At 31.3% G+C, this 14,454-nt stretch overlaps 4 protein-coding genes across 6 annotated transcripts in view; 2 read left to right on the plus strand and 2 right to left on the minus strand.

The window, feature by feature from the left end:
- LOC125865769 (indole-3-acetic acid-amido synthetase GH3.6-like) overlaps positions 1 to 14,454 on the plus strand; it is a 52,337-nt gene that overhangs the window by 31,590 nt on the left and 6,293 nt on the right. The window lies entirely within an intron of this gene.
- Positions 2,556 to 4,356, plus strand: LOC125865429 (uncharacterized). Its single transcript, XM_049545626.1, has 3 exons — positions 2,556 to 2,786; positions 3,395 to 4,222; positions 4,309 to 4,356. The coding sequence occupies exons 1-3, from the start codon at positions 2,556 to 2,558 to the stop codon at positions 4,354 to 4,356; spliced, it is 1,107 nt and encodes a 368-aa protein (XP_049401583.1).
- LOC125865430 (uncharacterized) lies at positions 5,628 to 6,515 on the minus strand. The gene is made up of 2 exons (XM_049545627.1): positions 6,165 to 6,515; positions 5,628 to 6,071 (listed from the first exon to the last, which is right to left on the minus strand). Exons 1-2 carry the CDS (start codon positions 6,513 to 6,515, stop codon positions 5,628 to 5,630), a joined length of 795 nt encoding a protein of 264 aa, XP_049401584.1.
- Positions 6,714 to 8,101, minus strand: LOC125865433 (uncharacterized). Its single transcript, XM_049545632.1, has 3 exons — positions 7,527 to 8,101; positions 6,866 to 7,416; positions 6,714 to 6,775 (listed from the first exon to the last, which is right to left on the minus strand). The coding sequence occupies exons 1-3, from the start codon at positions 8,099 to 8,101 to the stop codon at positions 6,714 to 6,716; spliced, it is 1,188 nt and encodes a 395-aa protein (XP_049401589.1).

The following is a 14,454-nucleotide window of genomic DNA, read 5'->3' on the forward strand; positions in this document are numbered from 1 at the left end:
ATCGTGAACTAGAATCTAACATACAAAGTTCAAATCTTAGATTCGTCTATATTCTTATCGGTATTTAATATTACATTTCGAACATAATTACTAGAACTTGAGGTCGCTGCCCTTGACATGATGCAAAAGATCTGTACATCATATGCACTTTGTTTGCTAGTTATTACAATTATAAGCTTCATCTCTTTTAGTGTACAAACTCTATTTTTTGGTTTCCCATTCAGTGTGCATTGGAGCCAAACTAAAGCGGATTCAAGCCAGGAAGTCTGTAAAGCGCTAATGTGATGTATCCTTTCAGGACTGTATAGATACAGGGTGGGTGATGTGCTTCGGGTTGCTGGATACAAGAACAACGCTCCTCAATTCAACTTTATACGCAGGGAAAATGTGATCTTGAGCTCCGATTTTGATAAAACTATGCAGATACTACTACCATTCCAGGCCATTATGTCCTGTTTTGGGAGTTAAACGTTAACGCCTCTGCCCCGATTCCTCCTTCAGTCCTTGAAGGTTGTTGTCTCACCATTGAAGAATCTCTCAACAGCGTCTACCGCCAGGGTTGTACGTCTGACAAATCCATCGGGCCTCTTGAAATCAGGATAGTGGAAACAGGTACTTTTGACAAGCACATGGACTTAAGCTGCACTAGCTTATTAGGTGCTTCCATCAACCAATACAAGACGCCACGGTGCGTTAAATTTGCACCGCATGTTGAGCTATTGAACTCGAGAGTCGTGTCGAGCTATTTCAGTCCCGTGTGTCCAAAATGGGTTCCTGGAAGTAAGCAATGGAACAATACAGATTGAACTATCTGTAGATACTTATAAGCAGTGGTAGAGCCGAATTTTCACTAACAGGGTTACGTTCGTGATCTACTATATCTGTGGATACGTTCGTGATCTACATTTCAAAAATCCATAAAAAATGGTTAACCGGCCGAACTTGATTAATTAGTTTGGCTAAGTGTCAAAATAAGATATTAACAAACAAAAAAAAGTAGTGTTTGGTTCAAAGATAGTTTAAAAGAAAAGTACAAAATTCTATGTCTAAAAAATAGCTTACATGGACAAATTCAAATTTAAATAAATTTTCCTTATTTGTCAAATCCATGTAAACAAAGTTACTGGCAAGAAAGCTTAAGAGTTTGAAACAAAGATACTAAAATAAAATCATTTTTAGAAAGTTTGAGACTAAAAAGCTTAGAGTATAGACTCGTCTTGACCAAAAGAAATAATTTCATACCATGAAAATCACATTATTAAACCCAAGGAGTTTAAAAGTGTTCTAAAATTGATAAAAAGAACTTGAGTACATTATCAAATAAACAAAAATAATAATAATAGTAAAAAAAAAAACTAAGCCATCAGGTAACTATTAAAGCACTAAATATGGATATTATATGTGAGAAAGTAGTTACTGCTATAGTTAGAAGAAGAGCCTAAATTGCTATAATTCTATTATTAAACACATGTCTTAATAGATAGCAAATAATTAAGGGTTAGTTTAAAATCACACAAGCAAGCAAATGTAGATAGAATAAGTCATCATAATGCATCAAAACAATGAAACATTTTGCCAAGTCTCGACAACTCTTGAGCAATTTGAACTCAGGAGTCATCAACTCCGGTGTTCAAGATCATAGTTGAGCATGTGTTAATAAATACAGGTTTCTGTACATTCTAGCACATCTAATTCTAAACCAAAAGTAGTCAACTTATCATTTTTAGACAAAGCATTAGTATGGGATAATTTTAAATCTAGCAGAACATAGAGTTGTACTCCATTTACACATTATAATCAGATTTTCAACAACCTAAAGGGAGATTATTATATCACAGTAGTACCCAAAATCTATAAAGTACATTGTAGTATGGAAAAATTAGCAGTTAAGTCATAATAACTAATATAATTAGTCAAAGTAACAACACTTTAAAGACAATATTTTGATAAAATAATATGTATTCAGATTTTAATATTTTAAATTAATTTTATTTATGGAAACAGATTTTAGTATTTTAAATTTTAGTATTTTAAATTATTTTTATTTATGGAAACAGTGCTACATTGGACCAAAATATGAACCAATAGGCGTGTAAAGTTAAGAAAAAAAAACTAATACCATTAAACCTTTTTCAACAAAGTTAACATTTCTTCCCCTCTTTCACGTTGCATGTTTAGCTCTATTGAAGGTGCTAATTTGTTGTTCTTCAAGAAATTTTATGAATTCAAGCAAATTTTTCGGTTGGCAAGGTAATTTCCATCATCCTTTTTGATTTTTTTGATTTGATGTTTAAAGCACCTATTATATACCTTACGGATTTTCAGTCGAATTTTCCAATTTTGATGTGATTTTGTTTGAACATTCATCATATATTTATGATTTTCAAACTTTTTCGATTTTTTTTGTGATTTTATTTTAATTTTTCAGATTTTGTAGATTATAGAAACTCATATATATGTTTATTTTGTTTGATATTTTATACATTTCAATACTTGATAATAACAAATTTGTTTTTGGGGTTTTAGATTTTGGGGAAAGCATCTGATTGTCTACAATGAATGATTCAATCAGAATTACTAGAGGTATACCACATAATATTCAAAATTTTGGGGATTTTCCCTCATTTGATTTGTGTATTACCCAAGGGTTGCTCGAAAATGTAGGATCTGCGGCTAGAATGGCACAAGAGAGCTCTTCCAAAAAAAAGAGGGTTTTGTGGTCTGAAACCCCTGATGATCAAGGAAAAGATAGAAGTGATGAAGTATTACTTTCTGTCGATGAAGAGGTATTAAATTATTTTGAAACTATTTTTGTATGTTATGTCCATTGTTGATTTTGTGATTGCGTGTTTATTGTTGACATTCCAGTGTTGGCATAATGCATGTTTTTATATGCTTGTAAAAATGTAAGGTATGCCAAATTGTGAATTAACCTCATATGCACAAGAATTTCATAATCTTTTTGTCAATATGACTAGTATTGTACAGTATAAAGTTGTCTTGGCAACAATGTAAAAACATATCATATTTCTTCCTGTTGAGAGGATGAATGTCAGGGCATAAATTTGTATTATATGCATGATGAAATATCAGAAACTACATGTCTAGTATACTTATACTAGATAGTTGTATAATATATTATATTTTTTCAGCACCTTTATGTATTCCAATTTATTAGTTGTATAGTATGAGTTCATTATGTATTCTATTTTTGGGTTCATATTAATTTTTTTTATCTCATTAATATTCACAAATTAGAATGAACATCCAAGTTTTCAGAATGTTTTTCAATTTGTCATATAGGTAGTTTCTTTTATCATATTTTGTTATCTAGAAATAGAATTATAGATCAATAATTTTAGAAGTATGTATTCATTTATTTGAACATGTGCAGGCAAGTGAATTTTACGTCAAAGATCAACCAACAAAAGCTCCACATATCCAATGTGTCTTTAACAATGGCATAAAAGCTGACTTGATTAGAAATTTACATGAGCATGTATATAATGTATTTCGCGAGAGCACTTGTTTTGGTAATTACATGCAAATGCATGGATGTTGTGCACGCGGACAAATACATAGGTGTTGCATGGCTTTGGAACTCAATTGTAGTTCTTGTCGAGCATTTGTCATGCGTGTCAATGGATCTACGCTTCGTTTCACTTTAAGAGAATTCGCTTTGATTAGTGGATTAAACTGTGTTAGCGAAGAAAAAGATTTCATTTTTGATACAACAGAACCAAATAGGTTGATGGAACAATATTTTCAGGGTGTTAAGTTGATCAGAAAAGTAGATATAATGGAGAGTTTTGAGGCAAAAGTGTGGGGTGATAACGATCAGGATGGCTTGAAGTTTGCCATATTATTCTTCATCCAAACAGTTATTTTCTCAGGTGAAAGAGTTACCAAAAAAGTTCCTAGATTACATTTTGATCTGGTTGAAAGCGGTACGTACAGTCAGTTTCCATGGGGTAAAAAATCTTTCTACTTGTTGATGAAGAGTTTGAGCAAGAAGATGGATAGTGAAAAACAGTTTTACAGAATCGGTGGCATGCCTATTGTCATTCAAGTATGGTTATATGAGTGCAGTTCAAGTATTGACTTTCAAGTTGCTCAAAAGGTTGATGACCACATTCCGAGGTTACTCAACTGGCAGACGGCCAAAGAGATTCCGAGATACAAGAAACTAATGAAGACCATATTCAATGATGTTAATAACAAGGTACTTAATTGAAATATATTCAATAAAAGTCAAGTTATATAGTTTTATTATTGTTTTTATTATAACTAGTAACAATTTTTTTGCAGGTATATTACCTGCATACTTTGGTTACATTAACTTTCTGGGATACATAATAGTTTATGTATTTAAAAAAAAAAAAAACAACAGCGTCCAAACTAAAAAAAAAAATATACAATTTCATGTTGTTACTATTTACACGTATAATGGGATACAAAAAGATTGTATGCATTCAAATAAAAAGAAAACATATATGAAACGAAAAAAAGCAAGCACTTTCAAGTGTAATGCATTATTTATTGGATACAAAATATACAATATATGATGTTTGGGATACTAGCTGATATTGAAATACAAAATGATATTGAAATACATCATGATGTTTGGTATACTAATAAAACAACACTTAATATTGAAATACAAATACAATAATTTAGTTTGAGTAGAAATTATTGTATTTGTTATGTATTTGACCAAAAAATGTATCTTGTATGCATTCAAATAAATAAGAAAACATATATGAAACTAAAAAAAAGCAAACACTTTCAAGTGTTATGCATTATTTATTGGATACAAAATAAACAATATATGATGTTTGGGATACTAACTGATATTGAAATACAAAATGATATTGAAATACATCATGATGTTTGGTATACTAATAAAACAACACTTCATATTGAAATACAAATACAATAATTTAGTTTGAGTAGAAATTATTGTATTTGTTATGTATTTGACCAAAAAAATGTATCTTGTATGCATTCAAATAAATAAGAAAACATATATGAAACTAAAAAAAAGCAAACACCTTCAAGTGTTATGCATTATATATTGGATACCAAATATTCAATATATGATGTTTGGTATATTGGATACCAAATATTCAATATATGATGTTTGGTATAATAACTGATATTTGAAATACAAAATGATATTAAAATACATCATGATGTTTAGGATACTAACTGATATTGAAATACATCATGAATTTTTGTGAAAAAAAACTTATTCAGAGAAATAGTAAGTACAATTTTGAAGTCAAATAATAATAATAAAACAACACTTCATATTGAAATACAAATACAATAATTTAGTTTGAGTACAAATTATTGTATTTGTTATGTTTTTGACCAAAAAAGTGTTTTCAGTATTATTTTAGTTTTACTACTAATTTGTATTTATATTTTTTTGTGATACATACAATTTAAAGTAACTACACGTTAAATACAACAAATATAAAATAAATTAATAACATGTATATGAATAAATTTCGAGCGAAAACATATACAAAAGAGAACCAGGATACTAAATATATAAAATAGAAGGCATTAGAATTTGGGATACAATTCCACTCTAATAAGATATAAAATTGAAGCATTACCAACTAAACAATACGTGGTCCATTCCTACATGAACGCCTATTGTGCCCCTTAAACCCACAAGTACTGCAAGAATTCTTGCTCTTCTTCCCATACAGCTCGCTGTACGCCTTGTCACGATACTTCTTGGATGGCCTTTCAGGTAGCTTTTTGTACTTTGGAGGCCGCACTATGTCGTCATTAATATACCCAGGTACATTCCACTCGTTTTGATCAGGTAAGGGAGTAATTGGAATTTTGTATGTATCCAACAAGTTACTTGGCTTGTACATGTCGGAACAATATGGTCCAACATCAAGATGTTTCTTCTTTAAAACGGCCCAAGCATGCGAACATGGTATTTCATCCAATTGAAACCTCTTGCAAGTACAAGTTTTATTTTCCAAACAGACAATATAGGTTCTACCTTCGTGATGAACACTGTACACATAATTATTTGATGGTACAATCTACAACAAATCAGATATGTTAAGAATAATGTACGCACAAAAAATCAGCTATGCTATATAATGTTGATAAACATATACAATGTAACAACATACCTTCATACGTAATGATGCCTCTTCATTAGCAACAAGCATCTCTTGAGGTTTACCACAAAGTGTGGTGAAAGTATGTGAAGCAGACGTATGATTTTTTAAATTCCATCTTGCAAACATCTGTCTTACTTTCTCAAGAAAATCGTATACGGGTAATTCCCTTGCTTCAACCAGACATGCATTTATGCACTCAGCTATGTTTGATGTCATAACAAATCCTCGATCAACTGTTGCATATACCCTAGCCCATTTTTCATAACCTGCCGATTCCAAGTAATTCTTTACACGAACATCAACTTGTTCAACCTTTTCCATCAATTCATCGAATTCAAATTGTTTGTATGCCTTTGTCATCCCATAAAAAACTTTCGAAATACTATGGTGTGATTTTTTAAATAGTGTTTTCACATTTTTCCATAGATGCCAAATACAGGCATACTGAGGGACTCCATCAAATACCCTTGAAACTACCTTTATAATACTCTCGTTTCTATCGGATACAACACACATGTTATCTTTAACTCCATGAGCCACTCTAAACTGTTCAAAAAATCAAGTCCAGGATGCATCATTTTCCGAATCAATAATTCCATATGCTAGCGGCAATATATTTCCTATATACAGAACATTGATAAAATTATTAATTCATAAAGAAATACAATTTTAAGTACTGAATCAAATTTCATATATTATAATTTGAATACCTGCTCCATCAACAGTACTCGCAGAAACAAATGTACCATTATACGTCCCCCTGAGATGGCTGCCATCAACTACGACAATTGGTCTACAACATTCAAAACCTTTTATGAACGGGAAGAGAGAAATATAAAGATACAAAAACTGATTTTCATCGGTTTTCTTCATTCTTATATGTGATCCAGGGTAGGTAGTGTCCAATATGTATAAGTAGCTCGGCAATTTACTATAAGATCCAGATGGTGTCCCCCTTAAAGAAATTACAGCCTTTTCCTTAGCCTTCCATGCCACTGCGTACGATACATCTACTCCAAGTGCAAGGCCGACATCTTGTTGTATATCCTTTGGCGTTAACTTCCTTTTATGATCAACTAATTTGGGTTCAATCATAACTCCAATAAGATTGCTTGTTGCCTGTCGATGATCATACACCTTATCTTTCAATGGACATGTGTGCTCATCTACGAATTTTCTAATTCTAAACATTCCAGATTTATTGATACTTGACAACTTCAACATCCATCCACATTTCTCACACACACAAACAAGTGTATAACTGTTTGAATATTATACTATTAGAATTTGTATAATACAAACTAAATGTTGATATTATGTAAAGTCAAGTTGAAAATACCATTATAAAAGAAATCCAACCCAAATACATACCATGTTTGACTTAATCTATCTGTTCTCCATTGGAATCTATGCTCAATTGCGTATTGCGTCATCACAGATTTTAAAGTTTTCTTGTCCTTATAAACTTGATCTTCCAATACTACCTTATGTTTGGTGTTTGTAATAATGTCGCAATTCATGTAATCGTTATTGTTCGGCACACTAAGCACTAATGCTTGTGTATCAACTATATCTTCTCCATCTATTCCACACATTCCAAATCCATCTTCCAAAATATTTCTCTTAGCCAATTCACAATCATTCACAAATACGGATACACATAGAGGATACTTTGCCAATTCCTTGTTATCTTTCTTCAAAGACACGTACACCCTCACACCCATGTCGTTGTGTATTTCCAAAGGTGCATTACTACCCTCTATTTTATACCTAAGTTTCACACTGTTGAAGCTCAAATCAACACAAATTTGCTTAGAAACAACATCCAATAATTCCCTAAATGTCGCATATTCTTTTATCACAATTGCTTCTATATTGAAATCAACGTAGCAATTATCCTCGTTCCACCTTCCAGAATGCATGACTAGAAAACTAATGCTTCCCATAACTACATTAACAAATATATATTTGATAATCACATATATTTGATAATCACATAGTTGCAGTATTCTAAAACAAAAAAAATTGTATTCAAAAAGAAAAAATACAGAGCACACACTCAAGTTCACAAGAAAACCGATGAAAAAATATAGAGCACACACTGATTTTCATTGGTTTTCTTCATCCTTATATGTGAAGAAATACAATTTTAAGTATTTCATGTGCTTTGTATGCATATAAGGATAATTAATTAAAAGTTTTTGAGTGTTGTACAAAAAATATGATTGTTCCTCAACGTGTTCATGTGTTTTGTATGCATAAGGATAATTTAATGTGCTTTGTATGCATACATTAACAACACCTTCAAAATAACAACTGCTTCAAAACTAAAAAAATATATAATTTCATATTGTTAATGTTTACAAAAAAAATTATATTCATTCAAATAAAGAACAAACAACTATGAAACTAAAAAAGAATCAAGCACTTTCAAGTCGTATGCATCATATATTGGATACAAAACATATGATTGTTCATCAGCTTGTTCATGTGCTTTTTATGGATTTCAATGGAACTGACGTCGAAATTTAAATTAAAATTTCAAACCATACAAAGATTTAACCGATTCAAAATAAACAATACCTCATGTCTAAATTTCTTGTATTCAATAGAACTGACGGAATTATAGTCGTTGAATTCGAAAACATCGGATTTAACAATATGCCGAATTCGATTCGAAGAAGATAGGAATATTATCAATTGACTGATTAGGAAGAAAAAACTTTTTTTGCAAATTTTTGTTTGGAATTATTAAGAATGGAAGACCAAAAAACGGTCCACAGAAAGAATGGCAACATTAGCGCTTTTGCAAAACGTAATTGAAAAGATTTAATATCGTTTTTTCCTTTTTTGATGTTTTATGTTCCATGTTTTTTTCTATTTTTTTATTAAGTATTTATATTCTTTCAAATTATCATAATATAAGAAATACATAAATCATCCTTTTAACAAACTAAACTATTGTCATTTTTAATAAATAGTTAAAATGTTGCTAATGAGTCCCACTAAAGACTTAAATATTGTTGTTTTGCTAATTTTCCCTTGTAATATAACTCTATTTTGAGTGAAAAAAATGGGCCGAGATGGGCTGCATTTGGATAGCCAAATTGGCTGAATTAATTGAGCAGAATTGCACTTTGTTTGGGCCAAATTTGGGGCTGTGTTTCTAGTGGATTTTGTTGGTTTGATTTTGAGCTCATAAATAGATAGGCTTTCATGGCCTTTTTCCTTCTTTAAATTAAATCATTTGAGAATTATAAAGTATTCGGCTTATTAGCAATTTAGAAGCTCAATGAAATAAATTAGAAGAAAGGAGGGACAAAATTCGGTGTCAACAATTATATGATTACTAAAGAAAAGGCTGGTCGTAACTTTGGACTTTATTATTTCTTTTCAAAAAATTTAAATATTTTTACCGTCAACACGGCCTATGAATTTTCACAGTCCATTCAGTCACACTTGGTGCACTCGTTTAGCCTTCAGTCTTCAACAACTCTGCTCCAATTTCATATCTATAAAAACATGCTTAATTTCTTGCGATAATCCTTTGTTTTGGGCATCAAATGTGCTATAAGTTCACGACACATTATGCTCTGAGGCATCAAATCCATGGGCCAATAATACACATGAAAAATTAAGAATGTCGCGTAATTCCTAAAAGTTGTCTCGTAAATGTGGAAATATACTTGGAAAAAATAGTGGGACTATATGTAATGCTTCCCCAACTCATTACCAAGGTCCTCATAAAGTTTTTTCAGAAAATTCTTTTGGGTGTTCCGAGGTGTCAGATCCATGGGCTAATACACACGGAAAACCAAGAATGTCATGTAGTTCCTTAAAGTTGGCTCGTAAATGCAAAAATATACTTCAAAAAAAATGGTGGGACTGTACGTAATGTATCCCCAACTCATTATCGAGGTCCTCATAAAGTTTTTTCAGAAAATTCTTTTGGGTGCTCCGAGTCGACAAATCCATGGGCTAATACACATGAAAAAGGTTGGCTCGTAAATGCGAAAATATGTCTAAGAAAAATGGTAGGACTGTATGTAATGATTCTCCAACTCATTACCGAGGTCCTCAAAAAGTTTTTTCAGAAAAAAAATTTAGGTGCTTTTGAGGCGCCAGATCCATGAGCTAATACACACGAAAAACAAAGAAAGTCACAAAATTACCAAAAGTCTACTCGTAAATGCGAAAATATGCCTGAAAAATGATGGGATTGTACGTAATATTTCCACAACTCATTGCAGCGGTCCTTATAAAGTTTTTAAAGAAAATTTTTTGGGGTGCTCTGAGGAGAAAGATCCATGGACTAATACACACGAAAAATCAAGAAAGTCACGTAATTCCTAAGAATTGGCTCAAAAATGCGAAAATATGTCTGAAAAAAAATGGTGGGACTGTATGTAATGCTTCACCAACTTATTAAGGAGGTCCTCATAAAGTTTTTTGAGGAAAAAAATTTGGGTGCTCAGAGGCACCAGATCCTTGAGCTAATATTGACGAAAAAATAAAGAAAGTCGCGTAATTCCTAAAAATTGACTCGTAAATGCAAAAATATGCATGAAAAAATGGTGGGACTGTACCTAATATTATCCTAACTCATTACGGAGGTCTCATAAAGTTTTTTCAGGAAAATTTTTTTGGTACTCTGAGGTGCTAGATCCATGGGCTAATACACACGAAAACCAAGAAAGTCGCGTAATTCCTAAAAGTTGGCTCATAAATATAAAAATATGCCTGAAAAAAATGGTGGACTTTATGTAATGCCTCCACAACCCATTACAGAGGTCCTCATAAATTTTTTCAGAATTTTTTTGGGTGTTCTCAGGCGCCAAATCCATGGGATAATACACAAAAAAAATCAAGAAAAATGTGTATTTCCTAAAAGTTGACTCGTAAAAGCAAAAATACGCCTGAAAAAAGTGGTTGAAATGTACGTAATGCTTCTCCAACTCATTACGAAGGTGCTCATAAAGTTTTTTCAGAAAATTTTTTTGAGTTCTTTGAGGCTCCAGATAAATGGGCTTATACATATTAAAAACCCAAAAAATCGCGTAATTTCTAAAAGTTGGCTCGTAAATGCGGCAATATGCCTTAAAAATCTCCTATGGCTTAATAAATGAGTTCAAGCAACTTTTCAAATTATAAAGAGAATGATTTTTGTTTGAACTAATTAATTAACAAAAATAATCAACTTATTATATTACTAGCTATGAAAAGGCCCGTTAACGGGTCCAATATTACAATTTACAATCTTAAATAGGGTAAATTTTCAAAACATCAATATTTTAGCTTCTAATAATTTAAACATTCAGTCCCTCGAAAAGTACCCCCCTCTCCACGTCGCGGAGAGGATACGGAGTCCACTGTCCCAAAATTTATTTTTGCGATCAAAGATTTAATTCCATCTCCGTGTCGCGCCAATGTTCATTAATTTGGATCTTCTCCCATTCTTGTGATCAACTATCTTAACCCTCCTAAAACATTGAGAGGTCCTACATTCTAAAGCATAACCCTTGAATCCATAATTCAAATTCAAGGTAGAGTTAAGGGTTAAGTTTTGAGAATTCATTCGAACATTCTAAGAAAGTCCCTTTAAGCCCTTTTGAGGAGTCTTCTACAACTTCTAGTAATTTGTTTCAAGACTCGAGTAAGTGAGTAAGAGATTGAGAAAAATGTGTTCATGAGTCTACTTTGTCATCACGAGATCTTTCCTATAATGAACCATAACTCTTGAATTCATAATTCACATTCAAAAGAGAGTTAAGAGTAGAGTTCAAGAAAGCCTTTGAGTTCAACTGTGAATCTTTTGAGATCAACTATCGAATTGAACTAAGTTTTGAGGAAGTGAGTCAGAGAATAACAAGAGTCGTATACATGAGTTCCATATTGTTACGTAGATCATCGAGTCGAGTTGTTTCATGCCCATAATTCCGCATGAACTTCATAAATTGAGCATCCTTCGGAGAAGTGGTATCTTCAAGTTCTAAGCCTTTAAGTGTTAAGTTCCTAATCCCTTTTGAGAAGTATCTTTGAGTCCTTGAATTGAACATTTCATGCCCATAATCCCACATGAACACTATAAGTCGAATAGCCTTGAGATGAGTAGTATCATTGAAGTTCTTGAGTTCCAAGTATTGAGTTCTATCTATATTTACTGAAAACCTTGCATTGAGTCGTTCACGTCCATGATTTGACATGAACCATATTTTAAAAAAGTCTTCTACAAAGGTTTTAACTTTGTTTTAAGACTTAAGCTTTGAAGTTGAGTAAAGAGTAAGAGTAAAGTTCATTTTCTTTAAAATGCTATATGAGAACTAAGTATTCCCAAGAGTAAATGTTTTCACATTTAAGATGAGAGGAAACTGAGATTTCCAAAGGAGTTTTGAGCAAGAAAGGGAACATCGATTCCAAGAGAGCTTTTAAGCTAAATTTTGAGTAATTATCTCAAACCAAAGAAAGAGTTTTGTTTTTACAAACACATGAGCTAAGTATATTTTGGGAGTAGTATTGAGCACCGATATGGAGATGCGAGTTCATATTAACTCAAGTCTCCATAAACCATGTAGCCATCATGGGTAGAAAAGGGTCATACTTTTTAGATGATTCCTTAGTGCTTTTTAGCATAGACTAGTGGATCCACTTAGTGAGTTAGGTTCTATGGGACTCCTTAGCCATAGTTTCACTATTTATTTAAAATATCAATATTTTAGTTTGTTAAGGTTGAGTTATGTATTTTTTTTATTTTGTTTAATTTGAAAGAATACAAATATTTAACAACAGAATTGAGAAAATCATGGGACATAATATTTCAAAAAGGGGGAAAAAAATAAATTTAACATCAGTTACGTATTCAAAGTGCGCGTCTATCCATTTTTCTTTCAAGCGTTTTTCTCCTCTGTTCTTAAAAATTCCAAAAAGTTTTTTTTTGAAAACTAGCCTACCTTGTTTAAATCAAAATTCATCATCCTTTTGAAATTTTCCCACAATTTAATCGTCCTTTAATTAATTTGCATAGCCACACATTCCATAGACACAAGAACTTCTTGCTGGCACTTGTTTACCGCAACCACCACAATATCTCTTGTGAAACAAAGTGTTAATACACTTCCCTCTACAACAAATCTCATTTCTTCCCAAATAATCCACAATTTTGCCTGTCCGCCAACACGTTTACACACTTCTTCTTGGAGCGATATATTCTAGGGTTCTTGTTACATATTCTAGGGTTCATGTTTGGGTTTGTATGATGGCATTTGTATTTCTTTATTACAAATTGTTACAAATTGATTTGTAGTTCTTTAAGAATCATAATTGTATCCATTTATTTTTTTCACAATGTAATTGTATTTTTTTTAGAATCTTGTATCCTTTCTTAAATTGTATTCATTCCAATATGTATGATATGTGTATTTGTATTCATTATGATTTTCATGTTTGTGTTTGTATAATGAAATTTGTATTTCTTTATTACATTGTATTCATTCCAATAGGTATGTCAAATGGCTTTGTAGTTATTTAAGAAGCATATTTATATTCATATACTTAAGTAATTTGTGTTCATTCAGAAAGAGGTTACAACATTGGTTTGTATATTTTTCAAAAGCGTATATTCTTTCTTAAAATTCCAAAAAAAATTGTATTCTGGTCATCTAAACATAATACAAATTTACAATCATAGTAACAATCAAAATTTGTATTTCAAAAAAAAGTTGTACTACATGACAAAAAAATGTATTTCTTATTTGTTATGTATTTTAAAAATATATTATATCTAATATCTAATTTATAGAACATCAACTAAATATGATTCCAAATTATTCTGTATTCCAAGCATCCAACATAAAAAATCAAAACTATTCAATTATTCACTGTTTGTATCCCAAACAGAGTACAAAGTAAAAACTTTGAACTTAATTGTATTAAAAATTGTATTAGCTTGAATATACAATTTGTATCACATAATCTAAATTGTATTTAGGTGCATTATGTGTATGCGAAACAGATAAGAGATACAAATTATGTATAAAAAAGCATACAAATTCGAAACAGATAAGCATACAAATTTTGATCTTTTAATTGTTGTATCAAAGTCAAAATGTATTCTGGATAAAATTTTGATTTATTGTATCCAAAATACTTTGAATTCGATCTCCTTTTTTCTGGTAAAAACTTTGATCAATTGTCTTGTCTTCTACGGAGAAGGAAGATCATCAATGGAGAATTGAAAGTCGTCTACGGAGAAGGAGGATCATCAATGTAGATTCTACTAAATCTGATGAAACATAAAAACAGA

This window comes from Solanum stenotomum, chromosome 5, assembly GCF_019186545.1.
Source record: "Solanum stenotomum isolate F172 chromosome 5, ASM1918654v1, whole genome shotgun sequence".
NCBI classification, from domain to species: domain Eukaryota; kingdom Viridiplantae; phylum Streptophyta; class Magnoliopsida; order Solanales; family Solanaceae; genus Solanum; species Solanum stenotomum.